The 19,091-nt window shown below is 41.2% G+C and overlaps 1 protein-coding gene across 1 annotated transcript in view; it reads right to left on the bottom strand.

The window, feature by feature from the left end:
* LOC126413236 (tubulin polyglutamylase ttll6-like) overlaps positions 1-14,977 on the bottom strand; it is a 323,601-nt gene extending 308,624 nt beyond the window's left edge. Inside the window, exon 1 of the mRNA XM_050083135.1 lies at positions 14,712-14,977. Coding sequence (XP_049939092.1) covers positions 14,712-14,977 — 266 coding nt within the window. The remainder of the gene's footprint in view (positions 1-14,711) is intronic.
* Positions 14,978-19,091: the final 4,114 nt, after the last annotated feature.

The following is a 19,091-nucleotide window of genomic DNA, read 5'->3' as shown; positions in this document are numbered from 1 at the left end:
AAATGAAGGGTAAAGTGTCTAGGTTGGTAAAACTGGCCACTGCTTATTTGACGTCTTCAACAGTGCTGCTTTCTACCAAGAAGTGACCAATCTAGGTGTAATCAACACCATTAGCTTTGTCAGTGACGTTGACAAAGGAAGCTTCCTCCGTTATCTTTCTGTGAAAAAGTTTAGGTTTTTCGATCGTTTGATGTAAGGTAAATCACTCACATTACTTTAGTTGCTTCAGTTTTATGTAGAGCAGTAAGTTTTACGATATCGCGGTCCACGCAATGCCTTTTGGCTTACAAATATAAGTCACTGTCGTTTCTTCGGTTGTACTGTTTCGCGCGTGAACCACTAATACAGACATGGCGTCCGATCGGGAAAATTGGTCATGCTAAACATCGGAGAGAGTGAATAAGGTGTCCACATTTCCCGACGAATAGCCACTATTTCCGACAGTTCATTTTCAGTCTATCTGTCCCAATGAGAATTAGCTTATTTCATATTTGATGCACAGTATAAGAGTTGCAATTAAAACATTAAAAATCGTTTTATATACAAAAACAATATCCGTTATTCTCCTCTTCTGCAAGGGTTTGCAAGAGCTTCAAGATGCCAAGAAAATACATCTGGAAAACAGATCAACAAACATGGGACCCTGTTGCAATGCAAAACGCAACTGAACCAGTAAAGAATGATTACATGCCACTATCAGCAGCAGCAAAACAAATCAATATGTCACGTACCGGTATTACACTGAAATGAAGAGTTCTGGGGAAAAGTAGAGATGCAATGGCAGTAAGAAGGTTATGGGCAGCTTAAGGGCAGTGTTCCGTGAAGAACAAGAGCAAGAAATTCTATGGAACTACAGTGTATGACCTGCGGCGATTAGTATTCCAGTTGACAGAGCGAAATAAAATGCCACATCATTTCAACAAAGTGTCTGAAATGACAGGTAAAGATTGGGTGGCAAGCTCTAGAGAATGGCATCCTAATATTAATCTGCGAGCCAGAATCTACCTTTATGGCTAGAGCACGAGCGTTTAACATGGTGAACGTAGACAAGTTTTTCGATATCCTTAAAATATTGCAAGATAAATGATTCCATCCTGCTCATCGTATTTATAACAGATGAAACTGGTCTTCTAACAGTGTAGTCCAAGAATAGCAAAGTGTTTGACTCAAAAAAAGACGACAAGTTCGAGCCACTACCTCAGCTGATAGAGGGTTACTGCAGACTTTTGTGGCGTGCATGTCTGCAGGAGGAAATTTCATTTCCCATTTTGTAATCTTCCCTAGTTGAAGAATGAAGGTTGAACTTAAAAATGGGCATCTGCCAGGAACCAAATTTGCATGCTAGCCTACTGGGTGGATGCAGAGTGAAAGTTTTTTTTAAGTCGAACATTTTTTAAAACATGTAAAACAGCTGCTCAATATCCAGTTCTATTAACCTCAGGCGGTCACCCTACCCATACCAAGAACATAGGTTTCATTGATAAGGCCAGAGAAAATCATACAACTGTTGTGTGCTTGCCTCCACAGTGCAACCATAAGCTCCAACCTTCGGATGTGGCAGTCACGTCTCCTTTTAAAATCTTCTACACACCAGTTTGTGAAAAATTTCTTTGCAGTAATCAAGGAAGAGTTATTACAGAGTTTCAAATAAGTACGCTCTTGGGTGAAGCGTTTCTTCGTACAGCATTTCTAATGACAGCAATCAATGACTTTAGAAAGTGCAGACTTTTTCCTCTAGACCAGGGCTTCACAACATAAGTGCTCGCGGAGCAAGCTGTGAGCACCAAGGCGCGAGCACGGAGCAGCGCGAGCACGCTACCCCCACTACCGGATCAGAGCGGAGAGTGGGGAGAGTAACGTGGGGCACACAACAGCTGCCGCCAGTCAATGTAAATACGCGGCCACCTGCAGGGATATCACTCACGAATTACTACTGCGACAAATGAAACAAATAAAGGAGAATGTACACGTGCCACATAATTTTAATAGCTTAGTGTATGCCTCTACATTCGTATTAATTTGTGAACTGTTACACAACAAAAGGTGTCACTGAAGTGTTGGCTTCTCGGTTATCGTAGTTTTTGCCCCTTACAATTGCGTCTATGCTCGGAGTAATTGTTCTTGTGCATTGTAGGCGCAGCGTGCAGTTTAAATTTCGATCAAACAATGCGTTTCTCAGGCGCGTCTTGTTACATTTCATTGCAGAGAACAGTTGTTCACAAACATACATGGAACCGAACATTGTTATTATTCTAGCCACCAGTTTGTGCAAACGAGTAAAGCTATCCTGTAGAATTACAAAATGTTTTTCTTGTTCTGAAATTTGTCTCTGTATTCTCTGTCACACTGCAGGTCAATAATTTCTAGCTGCAGCTCAGGACGAATCTCTTCAATATTCGCTGAATATGGAGAGGAGAACCGATCAAAATCACTGTCCAGTGCTGTCAGATCTTGAAAGCGTTCATCAAATTCTTCCTTAAGGGCAACTAAACTATGTGAATAACGTTCACAGTCTTTGTGAACATCTTGCATGGATGATAATTTAGGAGAATGAGCTAGATTTCCTGTTTCCAGCTGACTCACCCAAAGTGTCAATTTCCTTTTAAAAGCTCGTATTCGATCTATGAAATGAGTAATTAGCAGATCTTTACCTTGTAGTGAAATGTTCAAAGCATTCAGAGGGCTAATTAAATCTGCTAAGAACGCGAGATCACATTTCCATGAAGGCTCTTTCAATTCAGGAACACACATGTTATTTATTTCCATGAACATACTTATCTTATCTAATAGGCAAAAAAATCGATTTAATAGTTCGCCACGACTAAGCCAGCGGATCTCGCTGTAATAAGGCAGGCTACCATACTGGATTTCTACATCCTCAAGAAAGCTTTTAATTGCCTGTGTTGTAGCCCATGCTTCCTTATATAATTGGTTGTAAGAACAACAACACTCATCACATTTTTTAGTGATACTCTTTGCACATAAGTTTTCCTGGTGGATCACACAGTGAACGCCTCTTATTTCATTCGGCACAGTCAGTTTTTGCATTTTCTCCTTCAACAGCGCAACGAAACCTGAGTTTTTCCCTGTCATCGCTGGTGCACCGTTTTTAGACACTGAAACTAAAGAATCCCACGACAGTCCTATATTTTCAACACTTTCTTCAACACTACTTAAAATATCACCTCCGGTTGTAGTGTTCTTCATGGCTACCACATCGAGGAGCTCCACCCTCACCTGAAGATCTCTATTAACACCTCTAATAAATATGTGAAGCTGAGCTGTTCCAGTGATATCAACACTTTCGTCCAGAGCTAGAGAATATGCCATAAAATCTTTACAGATATTTGCAAGCTGGCTCTGGAAGTCGTCTGCCTTGTCCTGTATGCGACGCATAATGGTCATGCCATTAGATAATGGCACAATCCGAAACTGTTCAGCTTGAGATGGACACAAATGTTCCGCTGCAACTATCAAACATTCTTTTATTAAATCGCCATCAGTGAAGGGGCGCAGGGATTTTGCTAAAAGCAAAGCAATTTTGTAACTCACTCTGAGAGCTGCCTCAGTTGATTTTTTTTCGTCGTCCAGATCTTCTTCTGATAGCTTCCTTTTAAGTTTAATAACTTCCTGTGCACGATCTGGTCCATCACATTTTCCACTTCCATAGTCTTTCGCGTGGTACGATATATAATGTCGCTGCAAATTAAATTTCCTAAAAGAATTCAGCGTTTTGTGACATGCTAAACATTTTGCAACACCATCTTTTCCTGTAAATAGATACAATTCCTCCCAATGGGGGTTGAACTGTGAAGGCGTGGTTGGGGTTACACAACGGCGACTTGACATGATTCTTAACCAGCGAAGTGACTGTTAGAGCTGATCGTAGTACTTTAAATGTTACACAGTCGGCGCGAATTCAATAGGCACGCTGCGGCCATATTCAAACGTGCGCGCGCATTTCCCCTCCGTCCCATCCCTCCCTACTCCACGACCTTGCACCTGCTCGCGAGCACGTGCCTGAGCAGACGCGAGTGCTCGCGCTCAAAACCGGCCAGTTGTTAAGCCCTGCTCTAGACCCTAACATGTTTACCGATGCAGCTGTGATTACTGATATTCCTTTGGATAGAGACACTAATATTGTGCCTAGTTCAAATATTGGTTCTTCTCATTGCGAAACTGCTGAGTTTTCTGCAGGTGCTGGTCCCTCTGGAGCCAAATAGCTGTGTCTTCTTCAAATACACCAACTGGGTCATTTCTAGAACCAACTTATCAGCTGTCTTCAAGTGTAGGCTGCCTTCAGATTATAGGTGATAAGTGTTCTCCAAGGGAAGATTCCCCTCGTTGTCCGACCACTGAAGAATGTCCCTCTGAGCATCCAACAGGTGAGTTCTGCATAAACTCAAAGAATGTAAAACCTTTGCCTAAGAAACAAAGTGTGAATCAAAAAGAAAGTAGGACAAAAATATAAAGACTGTCATGATCACTTCAACTCCTTATACAAGTGTGTTGGCTGCAGCTAAAAAAAAAAAAAAAAAAAAAAAAAAAAAAAAAAAAAAAAAAAAAAAAAATTTAATGAAATAAAGGAAGTTCGAAGAACAACAAAGAGATAAGATTAGTATCCTACAATGTAAGGCAACACAAAATAAAGGTAAGAAGCAAAAAGCAGGACCAAATGCTAAGAGAGTTTCTGCTAAAACGAAACATTTTCGAGAAGAAATGGAAGGAAGAAAGTCCATTGTTGAGGAGAGTGACGCAGACTGCTTTTACCGCAGGGAAGCATTATCTAGATCTAAAGAAAATGAAGGATGGCTAAGATGTCGGAGTTGTAAAACACTGGACTTACGACCTGCACACTGTATGTGATGAGGCTGATGACAACTTCACCTGCGATATTTGTACATGACTTAACGTTGCTTCTGAGTGGATAAATTCGGAATGAACTAGACTGAAATAGTAACCCATAGGTAGCTTTTCATTTCTCTATTTACATCATTAGGAATAATTAATGCTTCTCATTTGTTCACCTTTTTGTGCCAACTATCTATTGCAACACGTTTCTTTCTCATTTATATTACTGTTCTCCTAATAATAATCAACAGTGAAATAAAAACTATAAGCTTATCCATTTTTTAAACTAAATAGTGTATTTGGGAATGGTGGCAAAGCACCGGCCACTTTACACCATTAAATAGGGAAAAGTGGTCATTTACATAAACATTTATATATCCTGTAAAATATGCTTTTATCTTAGCTATAAATATTTAGTGTGATACCTTATAGTATGTAGATTCGAGATGTATATGCCACAAGCTTCTGTTAATAGCCATGGTTTCATGAAAATTCAATTTCACTTAGAGCGGCTACTCTACCCCATCCTAGCCTATGTCAATTAGGAAGCAGCTTGTGTGGAACAGCAATAAAAAAATGTGTGCAGTCTAAGTTGTTTTGGGCAATATTGTGAATATAGATGCAGAAGAACTGGCTACTGAAACTTTAGTTTTTCAGATAGTATCCTACACTGAAAAGGTTAAGTGTCCAATTGCGTATATCCTCGTAAATAAACTGTAATGAGATGTAATGATTGAAACTGTGTGAGTTTGTGTACTAAAACTGTTTTCTATTGGTATTCTTGTGAGGTCAGTGACATGTGACGGTGCTACTGTCAACATTCAGACACTGAAGAGTCTTGGGTGTTCACTGAATCTGGGAAATATTCCCCCTACTTCAAGCATCGTGCCAATGACTTTAATGTTCATGAAATCCTTGCTCCATTCCATATGCTGAAATAGTTCGTAGTACTTCAGCTGAAAAGAAAATAATTAACTGTGAAGCTGTGGATGTGAAATGGGACTTTGTTTTGAAGTTACATTCTCTACAAGAGTGTGAATCTTTAAAATTCGCCAATTCACTTTTTGGCTCACATGTGAATTTCTATAATAATAAAATAAATCTCTCTTTAGCGGCCCCACAATGATCTCCAGTGTTGCTGATGCCACGGACTTTATAGAGAGTTCCCAGCATCCATATTTTCAGGACACCGCTATCACTGTAAATTCATCAAAATTATTGATAAACTGTTTGATGTGTGCAACTTTAGGAATGCTCATACTAAGGACTGTAAACAACCACTGAGAGCTGAAAATGTAAAGTATTACCCCAGATCACGCGATCTGGGGTATTACACTGAATTTCTTTGCCATACAGAAAGCTTCCTTCAAATATTATGGATTTATGGTGTGTGTGCATTATTATATCCACAAAAAACGTTTATGGTGGGATTTTTGACGTGCACCCATGGTATTAGAAGCCTCTCCCAGGAGCTTCTGTGGCGGGATACGGGACGTGTAAAGTATTTTTTAGCATAAAAACTCTCAAAAGATCATCTAGAACTCTTTTTTTTCTTGCATCACATCTGGGTTTAAAATAAAATATGGCGTTTCAGTCTTCGATCGCTATTCTTTATTTTCAAGTACCGGTTTCGGGCTAGCTGCCCATCTTCAGATCATATATTGTAGTTACAGAGTAACTTGTCCGTACAGAACACTCGGTTCGCTGTCGTAACTGTACGGACAAGTTACTCTGTAACTACAATATATGATCTGAAGATGGGCAGCTAGCCCGAAACCGGTACTTGAAAATAAAGAATAGCGATCGAAGACTGAAACGCCATATTTTATTTATTGAACGATCGCGGAATTCCTATTGAGACAATCATGTCTAGTTTTGATAAACATCTAGATTTGGTTGTGATCCCACCACATTACAGTTCATGTCCGATCTGAGAGCAATGTTGCTCGAGAACAATGTTACTGCAAGTGACAAGAGTAATGTAATTGACACTGAGAAAGTGAGGTCTTTCAGTGTTCATGGATCTATATATCATAAGATACAAAGTGATAAGTTGACTCATGATAGTGAAGATACTAGTTACTCTGAGGCTCTGGATTCAACACTACTCAGTGAATGCCAGGAGACTATTATTTCTTATATATCAGGATACGTTGTGAGATAGATTATTCAAATGTTAAGAAATACTGAGAGAAAAGAACTTATTACTGCTCCTTACATGTGCCCAGATGATCACACATACTGCAACTCCTGTGGCAGATCCAGCGGCCTTTATTATGAAGGCTGAGAGAAGTTGTTTGCTTCACCTATCTGCAGCAGTGTTTAAAATAGTGCGGCATACAGAAAAATGATTTCGTCCTGCTCTGGTGACGTTTACCTTAAACTCAAACCATTTTTATAATAGGCTTTTTTTGGTGAACAAGTCAATGTCTTTGAATATATCTGGCAAAGCGCATACATTAATCTCAGCCATTGACTGTGAAGACATACGTGAGTCACTATTAATAAAATGCATTGCTACTGTGTACCTTCAAATTACAATGTGGGCACACACAAAAAAAAAACAACAGCTGCTTCACATGATAACTATTCTGGCATGAGTCAAATGGGCAATTTAATTACATTTGCCAATGTGTAACATGTGAATAGATATTAAATGAAGCAAAACAATAAATAAAAGTTAAAATCTGATGATACTAATTTGACCACCTCCTCCATTTCACAAAATTCCATCTGTTAATGTAACAACTTGTTAAGTGATTCATATTACTTCTGAAGATTTTTACTATGTTAGCAGCTGAAATGAGCAACAAAGCAATGGTATAGCAGTTTTGCTGCCAAATGAGTTTTACAGAACATTTTTTCTCGTTAAGTGTAAAGGGAAAAGCACTTTGCATCATATGTGTTATTGTATGAAAGTTCACCAGATATCTGACGAGATAACCATAATAGGAAACTTTTCATGTCAATGTTTTGGTCATTTTGTGTCGCTGTATAGTTTCTTTATTAAGGAAATGAAATGCGAAAAGTGAAGGCAATAAATGTGTTGTGCAGAGGTAAGACTTTTGAGAAGTATAATTTGTGAGCCTCTTTAGCGGCAGTATGCAAATTACGTATGTAAACAGAGCAGAATAATTTGCGAAATTGATCTTGCAGAGAAGGGTTAACAGGTACTAGGCAGTGAACTCTAAACCAAAACATGTCATGTAATATACATAAATGGAAACATTTTTTCTGCATAGCAGAAGAATTTCACACATTGCCCCTGTTTAAGAAGGCCACTGTGAGGTCACACATCATGGGTTTGCTTCATGTAAGTAGTCTCTGCAGTTCACCATTGAGCTCACTGGTTGACACTTGGTTCAGTGGTTCATGGGAGCGCCAATAAATGGGTAATGCTTATACGGTCGCTCTCACCAGCCACTGCGCCGAGTGTCAACTTAGTTTGATGTACCGGCTGGATATAATTAAACTTTCCCTACTTAACACGTTATAACACGGGAACTAACTTGGTAGCGTTAATGTCAAGGACGTGGCGAAGAGAAATAATGCAGAATCAATTCAACTTAATGTGCTGCTACGATACACGGTACCAATACATACCATTACCATTATTGGTACAAAAGGGGCCCAGTATGGTGCCCATCAGTGTCCAGAAGAGTCTGAAAGCGCAGGATTGCATTCTGGACAGCAGAACGAAGCATGTCCGAACGCGTGCTGGCTACTTCTCTTGATACGCTGCGCATCAGATCAGCACGTGTAAACAGAGCACTGGTAAACCCTGCCCATCAGGTAGCTCCACAACCAGAAACCACAGAGAGTGAGATCAGATTGTCGTGCCGACCAAGCATTTGGAAACGATCGGCTGCTAATTCGATCGATTCCCAATGTGTTTTGGAGAAGCAGGTGAACTTCACGAGCGATAAGTTGTGGGGCACCATCTTGCATGAAAACTGTTGAGTTCAGTGTCTCTCTCTCCTATAGGGCGAGTATGATATGCTGGCGAAGCATATCGCAGTAACTCTGGCCAGTCACACTGCACATCTTTGATCCTTGAACGCCAATCTGTTCAAAAAACAATTGGCCAATGATGAAGGTAGCCGTGAAGCCACACCATACGGTGACACGTTCATTATACAGAGGAACTTCATGCACAGTGACTCGAGGTGAAGAGTCACACATTCGGGTATTCTGTGTGCTCACCACACCCGACAGAAAAAAATGAGCTTCGTGTGTCCATAGGATGGGCATGGCCAGCCCTCGTCAACTTCAATCCTTGCGAGAAAGTGGAGAGTGAAGTCAACACGTCGTTGTGCATCATGTGGTGCAATCTGCTGTATGATGTGGACCTTGTATGGATACCATTTGAGAATAGTTCGAAGCACTTTCCATACAATCCACCACCGGTTGTTCAACTGTCGTGACACAGCACACGCACTGCCTGATGACGATCGGGAATTGCGCGCAGCGTTGTCTACCATAGCAACACAGATTTCGTCAATCATCTGTGGCGCAACCGGTCGTCGGCCTCTTCCCGGAGCGACGTCTAGTTCCCCAGTTCATTCGAACTTCATCACGCTTCACACCGCAGGTGGAGAAAGAGGACCCTTCCGTAATCCTTTCACCCGGCGATATTCTCGAAGTGCAGCTGCAGCATTACTGTTGTTCTGTTAATAGAGCTATTCAAATAATGCCCTGCTCCTTTTGTCCAAGCTCATGTCGAGACATCAGCAAGTGCACTGCGACTGCTCAGGTGTGTGAGACAATCGTGATGACTGATCACGGCCCCTGGTGGTCATAGTTCGAACTGGACGGTGGCGCTGTGACACATGGAAATCATGCACCCCAGACTCTGGACATTAATGTTATCAAGTTTGGTACTCGTACGGTAATTACTCGTATTTTCCATGTTATAAATAGGGCAAGTTTATTTATAACCACCAGGCATAATACACAATTGCCCATGTTCAGCCATGGAGTTCTCGGGTGTTGTAGGATCTGAAACATCGATGAGAATATGGTATTTGATCAAAGGCTTCCGATTTTTTCCTACTTAGGACTGGAGCAAGACACGACAGTAGAGAAAGCAAACAAAAGAAAGTGGAGGGAATATGTAATTCGCCTGTCCTTCTGGCCAGTACTTTGGTTGCTGCCGAGTTTCGGTTGGCTGTTAGTCGTTGTGCCTATAGACAGTGGCATAGCATGGACATCTACCACCTGGGGCGAACCCTAATTTTGCCTTCACGCCATTTTCGAAATTGAGCAAAAAATAATAAGAGAATGCGTAGCAGTATTTGGTTGAATCTTATCAAAAGAAAACAGACACGTTGCCATTTATTTCTCCTGCATAAGTTTTTGAGTTTCTTTTACGCTTTCTGTTATGCTGAGCAAATCATTTTCGAAGATTATTTATATGACCTGTTTCTGTGAGTTGTCTGCAACAGCAAAGAAAAACTTCACATATTTAAGACAGTATAAGGAAATAAAACATAAACATTCATGCACTGAGAAGTAAATAATTTGTAGCATGTCATTTTTTAACCTGTAGGGAATGGGTATCATAGCAATTAATTATGCTATTCTCATTTAAGTTTGGGGAGTAGTTACACGTGTATTTAGTGTATAATAATTCCTCGACAGTGGGAGCTCCGTAGGCATTTCCACCGTCCATTAAATTATATGCATCCAGTCTGCTTATGGACAAGCACGCACCATCTGTCGGCTGACAACTAGCTGACAGGCCGAATTCAGTTGAACCAGGCTTCTTTAGGCTCATGAGAATTCCACCACTTGCAAGACATTATCTTGAGATATAAACCTCTCAAATTTTCGTAACTTTGGGGTGAAAATATTGGTAACGAATGGTTTTGCCAGGAAGCGATACCAAAGGGGAAAGTGCTAATAGCAGGGAGGATAGTACCAGTAGCAGAAGAGGGCAACGAGCCAGTGGGAGTGCGTACATGAGGGCGGAAGACATTCAGCCTGTTACCGCAGCACTTGTTGGCTGAAACATCTAAACTGACCGTCCTCCAGATTAGAGATTTATATGACGTAATAAGAACCCTGTGAAATCTGGAGTAGCCGGCCGTTGTGACCGAGCGGTTCTACGCGCTTCAGTCCGGAACTGCGCTGCTGCTACGGTCGCATGGTCGAATCCTGCCTCAGACATGGATGTGTGTGATTTCCTTAGGCTAATTAAGTTTAAGTAGTTCTAGGTCTAGGGGACTAATGACCTCAGATGTTAAGTCCCATAGTGCTAAGAGCCATTTGAACCATTTTCGAATCTGGAGTAACGGTGGACATCGCGCTGGGTATGGCGAAGAGGTGGCACACTTTTTTGGCAGCTGTGATTTTCGAGGGTGAGTGCTTATGTATTAGCTTAAGCATGTCCGTTATTTTTTTGTGGCAGCCATGTGTTAGGTTCTACAGCTAATAGTTAGTTGAAGAAGGCTTTCCAATTAGAGAATTAATTTGTCTATAGCCAGGGCTAAAAACAGTGGCATTCGTCTTCTGAATCAAAGTGTATTTTTAGACCCGTGAATAACAATTTAATTTCAGTTTACTTTAGCGATCGTGACGTAGACAAGATTACTTTGGGTAACGAAATAGAGTGCGTCTGATGTCACCTGGAGCACGGGGACGAGAGCAGCAGACGTTCTCACGGACGTGGCCAAAACAAGAGAAGGAACATCACAATTTCGTTACGTTTAGGATTCGACTCAAGTATCGTGACAAACAGAGAACAACGAATTCAAATAAAGCTACAATATTGACATCAACATTATGTGTATAAGTACCTAATGACGTTGTTGTACTATATGTAACATCATACTACTTTATAGAAACAATCTGTTAGGACCCGTCACACATGCCAGCGATATTGCTTGAAATCGATCGCCTTGCTCGACCCTCTCACACTCGAGCGATTTAGCAAGCTGTGTCAACCATTATTTCGAACGCTTGAAGTGCTGCCATGGGAAATAAACCGCTGTGTTCAGAGGGGTGACACTGATCTCCGTATGTTGACTCATATTTGCAAAAAGTAATAATAAACGGAATGAAATTTATTAAACTTGTTTTGGAATGCTTGTACAGGAACTTAAGGCTATCTTACAGATTACATTACGTTTTTCGTTGACCCAACTAAACTGACACGATCTCAGTAAAATTGCCCTGAAGATGTTTTCCTTTTTACACAAAAGTTTGACCCAAGAATGAATATTAACGCTTAACTTTGATTTTGTTGATGTATTCAAAAGTGGAAGCGTTTACGTAGCACAATGAAAAATTTAAGAGGAGGTTGAACATGTATTTATCTGAATACAATGGTATGTTCATACCTTCTAATTTCGTTGAAAAATCTGTAAGTGCTTTTATATGTTCCCTTCTAGAGAAGACATGTGATATGAGGATATGACATCTCACTTTGTAAACACCAGAATGTGTTGACAAATCATCTTGAAACACAGTATCAGGGTCAATGTGAAGCCTCGAAGTTCAAGGATGCACTAACTTACTTATACCGACTGTAAAATAAACCCAAAGAGCTGGAAGAAAAAAAAACTGCGATACTCTATCACTGTTTTACATGGATTCAAAATAAGAAGATCTTTCTTATATTGAAATTACATTCTGCGCGTTTTTTGCAGCTTAAGCTCTTTATTGGTGTGGTGACTGTTAATTGTTACCTCTTGTTCGAAGACCAAAGTAGTTAGATTTGTTAATTTTAAAGTGAACATTGTTGATCTTAAATAATTTTTTATCAGTTTAAGCTTAGGGAAGTTTCTTTCACAACTAACATTGCTTTTGTCATCTATAAGGAATATTCTGAGCGTTATAAAAGTATGTTAGGCAACCTTCTTCAAGATTGGACTCATAAATATTAAATAAACACAATGGGCCAGAGTGAATAGGGTTAAGTTGTTTATTACACTTTGCCGTAGGTGACATTCCTCATCATTGACACCCAGTATTATTGCAGGTCTTTGGTAGGCATGTTTTTCCGCCAAATTCTGGGGCTGTTGGAACCCTTCGCGAATATCGCCAGTTACTTTATATAATGAAGAAACATTTGTGATTTTAAATCGTCTTTGTGCGATAAGCCGGCTTCTCTACTTCAGTCGCCACAAACGTGTCTCTTCCTGATTCAGTTCGGAAGCTCAATAGAAATGCCAAGTTCTTCACACAAGCTTTAAGGGTAACGTACACTAAGGTGCAAAAGTCATGGGATAGCGATATTCTCATGCACAGATGGCGGTAGTATCGTCTACACAAGGTAAAAAGGACAGGGCATTGGCGAACTGTCATTTGTATTCAGGTGATTAATGTGACAAGTTTTCCGACGCGATTATGCCCGCACGACGGGAATAACAGACTTTGAACGCGGAATGGTAGTTGGAGCTAGACGCATGCAACATTCCATTTCGCAAGTCGTTAGGGAACCCAATATTCCGAGATTCACAGTGTCAAGAGTGTGCGAAGAATACCAAATTTCAGGACTTACCTTTCACCATGGGCAACGCAGTGGCCGACGGCCTTTACTTAACGAGTGAGAGCAGCGCCGTTTGCGTAGAGTTGTCAGTGCTAACAGGCAAGCAACACAACTGGAAATAACCACATGAATCAATGTGGAACGTACGCCGATTTCATCCTTTATAACAGTGGGGCGAAATTTGGCTTTCGTAGGCTCTGGCAGCAGACGACAGACGCGTGTGCCTTTGCTGACAGCACGGCATCACCTGCAGCACCTCTCTTGGTCTCGTGATCATATTGGTAGAACCCTAGACTGGAAAACCTTAGCCTGGTCAACTGCGTTCCGATTTCATTTGGTAAGAGCTGATGCTAGCGTTTGAGTGTGATGCAGACTCCACGTAGCCATGAATCCAAGTTGCCAACAAGGCAATGTGCAAGTTAGTGATGGCTCCAAAATGGTGTGGGTTGTGTTTACATCCTCCAACTGAACCGATCATTGACTAGAAATGGTTAAGTTCAGCTGTTTGGAGAGCATTTGCAGCCATTCATGGACTTCATTTTTAGGAATGACAATGCGCCATGTCAGCGAACCACAACTGTTCGCAACTGGTTTCAAGAACATTCTGGACAATTCGAGCCAATGATTTGGCCACACAGAGCGCACTACTTGAATCACGTCGAACATTTATGGGACAAAATCCAGAGGTCAGTTCGTGCACAAAATGCTGCACCAGTAACACATTTCTGCGTGGGCCTTCCATGCCATGTCGAGTTGCTGCACTATGCCGGGGAAAATAGGGTAGGTCATTAGGGGGAATCCTCTGACTTTGTCACCTCAGTGTAAAGGATTGGGTTGGGTTGGGTTGTTTGAAGGAAGAGACTAAACAGTGGATTAGGGCAGGAAGTCGGCCGTGCCCTTTAATAGGAACCATCCCAGCATTTGCCTGAAGCGATTTAGGGAAATCATGGAAAAGCTAAGTCAGGATGGCCGGACGCCGGTTGAACCGTCGTCCTCCCGAATGCGAGTCCAGTGTGCTACCACTGCGCCACCTCTCTCCGTCAGTGTAAAGGCTTGTCTACGAATTCCTTCAGTTTATCTCTCAACATCGCCTGTAACACGCTTGTTTACTGAACACACTGATGTACATTAAGTTTGTTTATTTGTAAATTATTTTAGGTATAATTCATTTCACGCACTACCGGCTGCCGGAGATCTAAAATACAAAACTTCTTTTTAAAGTTTTCGTGTCATGTCTAATGGACTGCATCTTGCTCTCCAACCTGTTTCCTGTACCTTCTTCAAACTCTTGCCTGTAATAGCAGTCAGTGTACATGAAAAAGAAAGCATAACCAAGTTCGAATGTGCTGAAGAAAATCAATGCATTCACCTCCATCGAAGCAAGCAGACTAGTTTCAAGAAGTTGTCTGGGGAGACTATAACTCCAGCATTAGGATTGATGTATTTTATTCGTTGCTGCACATCTGTCTCTCTTGTGACCATTGCAACAGCGTTATCGTAAGGTTGTTCTCTAAAGTTCATTACGTCAAGTCCATCAGCAATGGGTTTACTTAGTTTCAGCTCACTAATACCGTCTGCCGTTTCACTGAAATCTGTAAAAGATACCACTACTCGTGCATCCCGATTCTCAGTCATCATATATGATAATACTTGTTTGATCTTTATAGGAAGTACTCGGAGTACTGTCGAATATAACGGAATGATACTTGCCTTTTGAACATGACCTATGAGGGTTGCCAGAAAGTAATGAACCCCATTTTTTTCTTCGACAACTCTTTACTGAACACGAGAGAATGGTGTTTTATCCTAACACGCAATTTATCCAAATAATCTCCATCCCGTTCTGTGGCCTTCTTCCACTGTGAAACAAGGACGTGTGTGCCCTGGGCACCAATCCTTGTCCTGGTGGCGGAGCCAGTGCTTCTGTGTGGATCACCTCCTGATCGACCGCAAAATATCTTCCACGAATGGCATCCTTTAATGGCCCAAAGAAGTGGACGCCCGCTGCAGCATATCAGGCGTGACAGCTGTGGATGGCCTCCCCGACTGTTGCAGGCCATGGAGCTCCGCTGAACCACTTTGTGATGACTTCACCCTCCGTGCCCAGCGTCTACTTCTGTCGACAGCAGATGCTCCATAGACTTTGCACAAGCACTTGTGAATATTCCATACAGTTTCTTTCTCTGCAGTGAAAAATTCAATGACAGCACATTGCTAGTAACGGACGCCATTTTGAAACTGTCCTACAGCTACGCTATCTGTCGGAAATGACGGAAACTTGGCGCGCTCAATCAGGAGACTTCAAATGATACATTCATAACGTTTCGCATTCGTAGCATTGTTGCGGCCGAGAAAATTAAAGAGACCTTTGGAGAAAAGAAAACCACTTGTATGATTATCAAGAGCTCAGATGGAAACCCAGTTCTAAGCAAAGAGAAGGGAAAGCAGAAAGGTGGAAGGAGTATGTAGAGTGTCTATACAAGGGCGATGTACTTGAGGACAATATTATGGAAATGGAAGAGGATGTAGACGAAGATGAAATGGTAAATACGATACTGCGTTGAGAGTTTGACAGAGCACTAAAAGACCTGAGTCGAAACAAGGCCCTGGGAGTAGACAACATTCCATTAGAACTACTGACAGCCTTGGGAGAGCCAGTCCTGACAAAACTCTACCATCTGGTGGGCAAGATGTATGAGAGAGGCGAAATACCCTCAGACTTCAAGAAGAATATAATAATTCCAATCCCAAAGAAATCAGGTGTTGACAGATGTGAAAATTACTGAACTTTCAGTTTAATAAGTCACAGCTGCAAAATACTAACGCGAATTCTTTACAGACGAATGGAAAAACTGGTAGAAGCCGACCTCGGGGAATATCAGTTTGGATTCCGCAGAAATGTTGGAACACGTGAGGCAATACTGACCATACGACCTATCTTAGAAAATAGATTAAGGAAAGGCAACCTTACGTTTTTAGCATTTGTAGACTTAGAGAAAGCTTTCGACAATGTTGACTGGAGTACTCTCTTTCAAATTCTAAAGATGGCAGGGGTAAAATACAAGGAGCGAAAGGCTATTTACAATTTGTACAGAAACCAGATGGCAGTTATAAGAGTCGAGGGGCATGAAAGGGAAGCAGCGGTTGGGAAGGCAGTGAGACAGGGTTGTAGCCTGTCCCCGATGTTATTCAATCTGTATATTGAGCAAGCAGTAAAGGAAACAAAAGAAAAATTTGGAATAGGTATTAAAAACCATGGAGAAGAAATAAAAACTTTGAGGTTCGCCGATGACATTGTAATTCTGCCAGAGACGGCAAAGGACTTGGAAGACCAGTTGAACGGAATGGACAGTGTCTTGAAAGGAGGGTATAAGATGAACATCAACAAAACCAAAACGAGGATAATGGAATGTAGTCGGATTAAGTCGGGTGATGCTGAGGGAATTAGATTAGGAAATGAGACACTTAAAGTGGTAAAGGAGTTTTGCTATTTGGGGAGAAATAACTGATGATGGTCGAAGTAGAGAGGATGTAAACTGTAGACTGTCAATGGCAAGGAAAGCGTTTCTGAAGAAGAGAAATTTGTTAATATCTAGTATAGATTTAAGTGTCAGGAAGTCGTTTCTGAAAGTATTTGTAAGGAGTGTAGCCATGTATGGAAGTGAAACATGGACGATAAACAGTTTGGACAGGAAGAGAATAGAAGCTTTTGAAATGTGGTGCTACAGAAGAATGCTGAAGATTAGATGGGCAGATCACATAACTAATGAGGAGGTATTGAACAGAATTGGGGAGAAGAGGAGTTTGTGGCACAACTTGACAAGAAGAAGGGACCGGTTGGTAGGACATGTTCTGAGGCATCAAGGGATCACAAATTTAGCATTTGAGGACAGCGTGGAGGGTAAAATTCGTAGAGGGAGACCAAGAGATGAATATACTAAGCAGATTCAGAAGGATGTAGGTTGGAGTAAGTACTGGGAGATGAAGAAGCTTGCACAGGATAGAGTAGCATGGAGAGTTGCATCAAACCAGTCTCAGGACTGAAGACAACAACAACAACAACAACATCAAAGCTGTAAAGTCCTATTTGACTCGTCCTGTATTTAGGGTGGAAAGGTCGCTAAAGGCTGCGGTCACAGTGACACCGATATCGGTGGACTCCGCCATCGACCGACATCGGCCGATCTTTTCAAATCACTACGGTACGCCACTACGTGTCCGATCACAATGTGGTCGACATCACTGCCCAAAAGTACAGTCTGCAGATGACTACCGGTGAAATTCAAATCAATTTGTTTTCTTCCGTCTTATCGTCCCAAAACAGCGGTTTTTCAGTTTTTACACGAAAAGTAAACGTTTCAAATAATGCTCAGATGTGTGTGAAATCTTATGGGACTTAACAGATAAGTTCATCAGTCCCTAAGCTTACACACTACTTAACTTAAATTATCCTAAGGACAAACACACACACCCATGCCCGAGGGAGGACTCGAGTCTCCGCCGGGATCAGTCGCACAGTAAAAGTTTCAATGACCCCCAAACCTCGAGATGTCAGACACTCAGATCGGCACCAAACGTTGTATATCAACAGAGTATCAATCAAAACTCCGATTTAGCGCGTACTACGTGCTATCGTCCAGCAGAAATGCTGTAAACATTACACAATACGAAATTTGGACTGTGAGAAGTCAAAGAATGGGTTTGTGGCATGCAGAGCATGAAAAATATCATAATCGGGGTATGGTTCGGAATCAAAGGACTGAAATTGCAGTTTCATTGGAAACCACAAGCAGGCAGAAATCTTCATCGGGAATTTCAGGCGTAAATTATAACCTAAAAAATAAGATTGGTGGCGTGTCTTACGCTTTAAGTTACTGTAGTGGATCTTTTTTGGGCTGCTTAAGATAGGTATTAGCTGTCTACAGATCATTCTTAATGTTTACTTGAGTTTTATGCCAGGAAGATGGTGTTTCTGTTAGTACAGGAAGTGATTTGCAAATATGGTGTATACAGAGTCCACCAGGAAAATGTAAACACTCTTTTTCAGGCTCTGTCGAGATATCGATATTATCATTCGATCTGAGTTACGAGTGTGCTGTAGTATGATCTTTGGCTCAACAGATGTTAGTACTTTCATCTCCATATTTGGTGTAAAAAATGAAAAACCACTGTTTTGGGATTCGTGAGTGGTCTCCGTTATGCAGCCTTTTCAACTACTTAAACTTAACTAACCTAAAGACATCACACAACACCCAGTCATCACGAGGCAGAGAAAAGGGGGGGGGGGGGGAGAACGGTTCGTTAGTCTGACATCATAACTAGGTAATGAACTAATTTTATTTTCGTTCTTGTCCATAGTTACGGTGCTACTTCCTAAATAAGCAAGTCACTGGGCACATATGGAAAGTTTGCATTGAAGAATGTAGTCGCTGACCAGTTTAAGTTTGGTGGGTAGTAGGACATAGGTTGTTGTGCATGAAATATAGCTAACATAGCGAAATTTTTTTAACGGTGGAAGGACAGCGATACCTCTTTTCAGTCCAGAGCAAATAAATTGTATATTTTGACGTTTGACCATGACGAGCAACAACGCGCTACATTCGACATTATGGCCGCGCACTAGGCTGATTTTTAGCTCGTGTTTCTCCGTCGTATGTGGGTTTATGAAATCAGTTACGACCACATGTTCAGTTAATATTGCATTAAGTGTTATTTTCATTTTAAAACTAGTTATAGAGAATCGCAGTTC

This window comes from Schistocerca serialis, chromosome 7 (assembly GCF_023864345.2).
Source record: "Schistocerca serialis cubense isolate TAMUIC-IGC-003099 chromosome 7, iqSchSeri2.2, whole genome shotgun sequence".
Taxonomy (NCBI): domain Eukaryota; kingdom Metazoa; phylum Arthropoda; class Insecta; order Orthoptera; family Acrididae; genus Schistocerca; species Schistocerca serialis.
The sequence above is the reverse complement of the archived record's forward strand: the minus strand, read 5'-3'. Positions and strand labels throughout refer to the sequence as shown.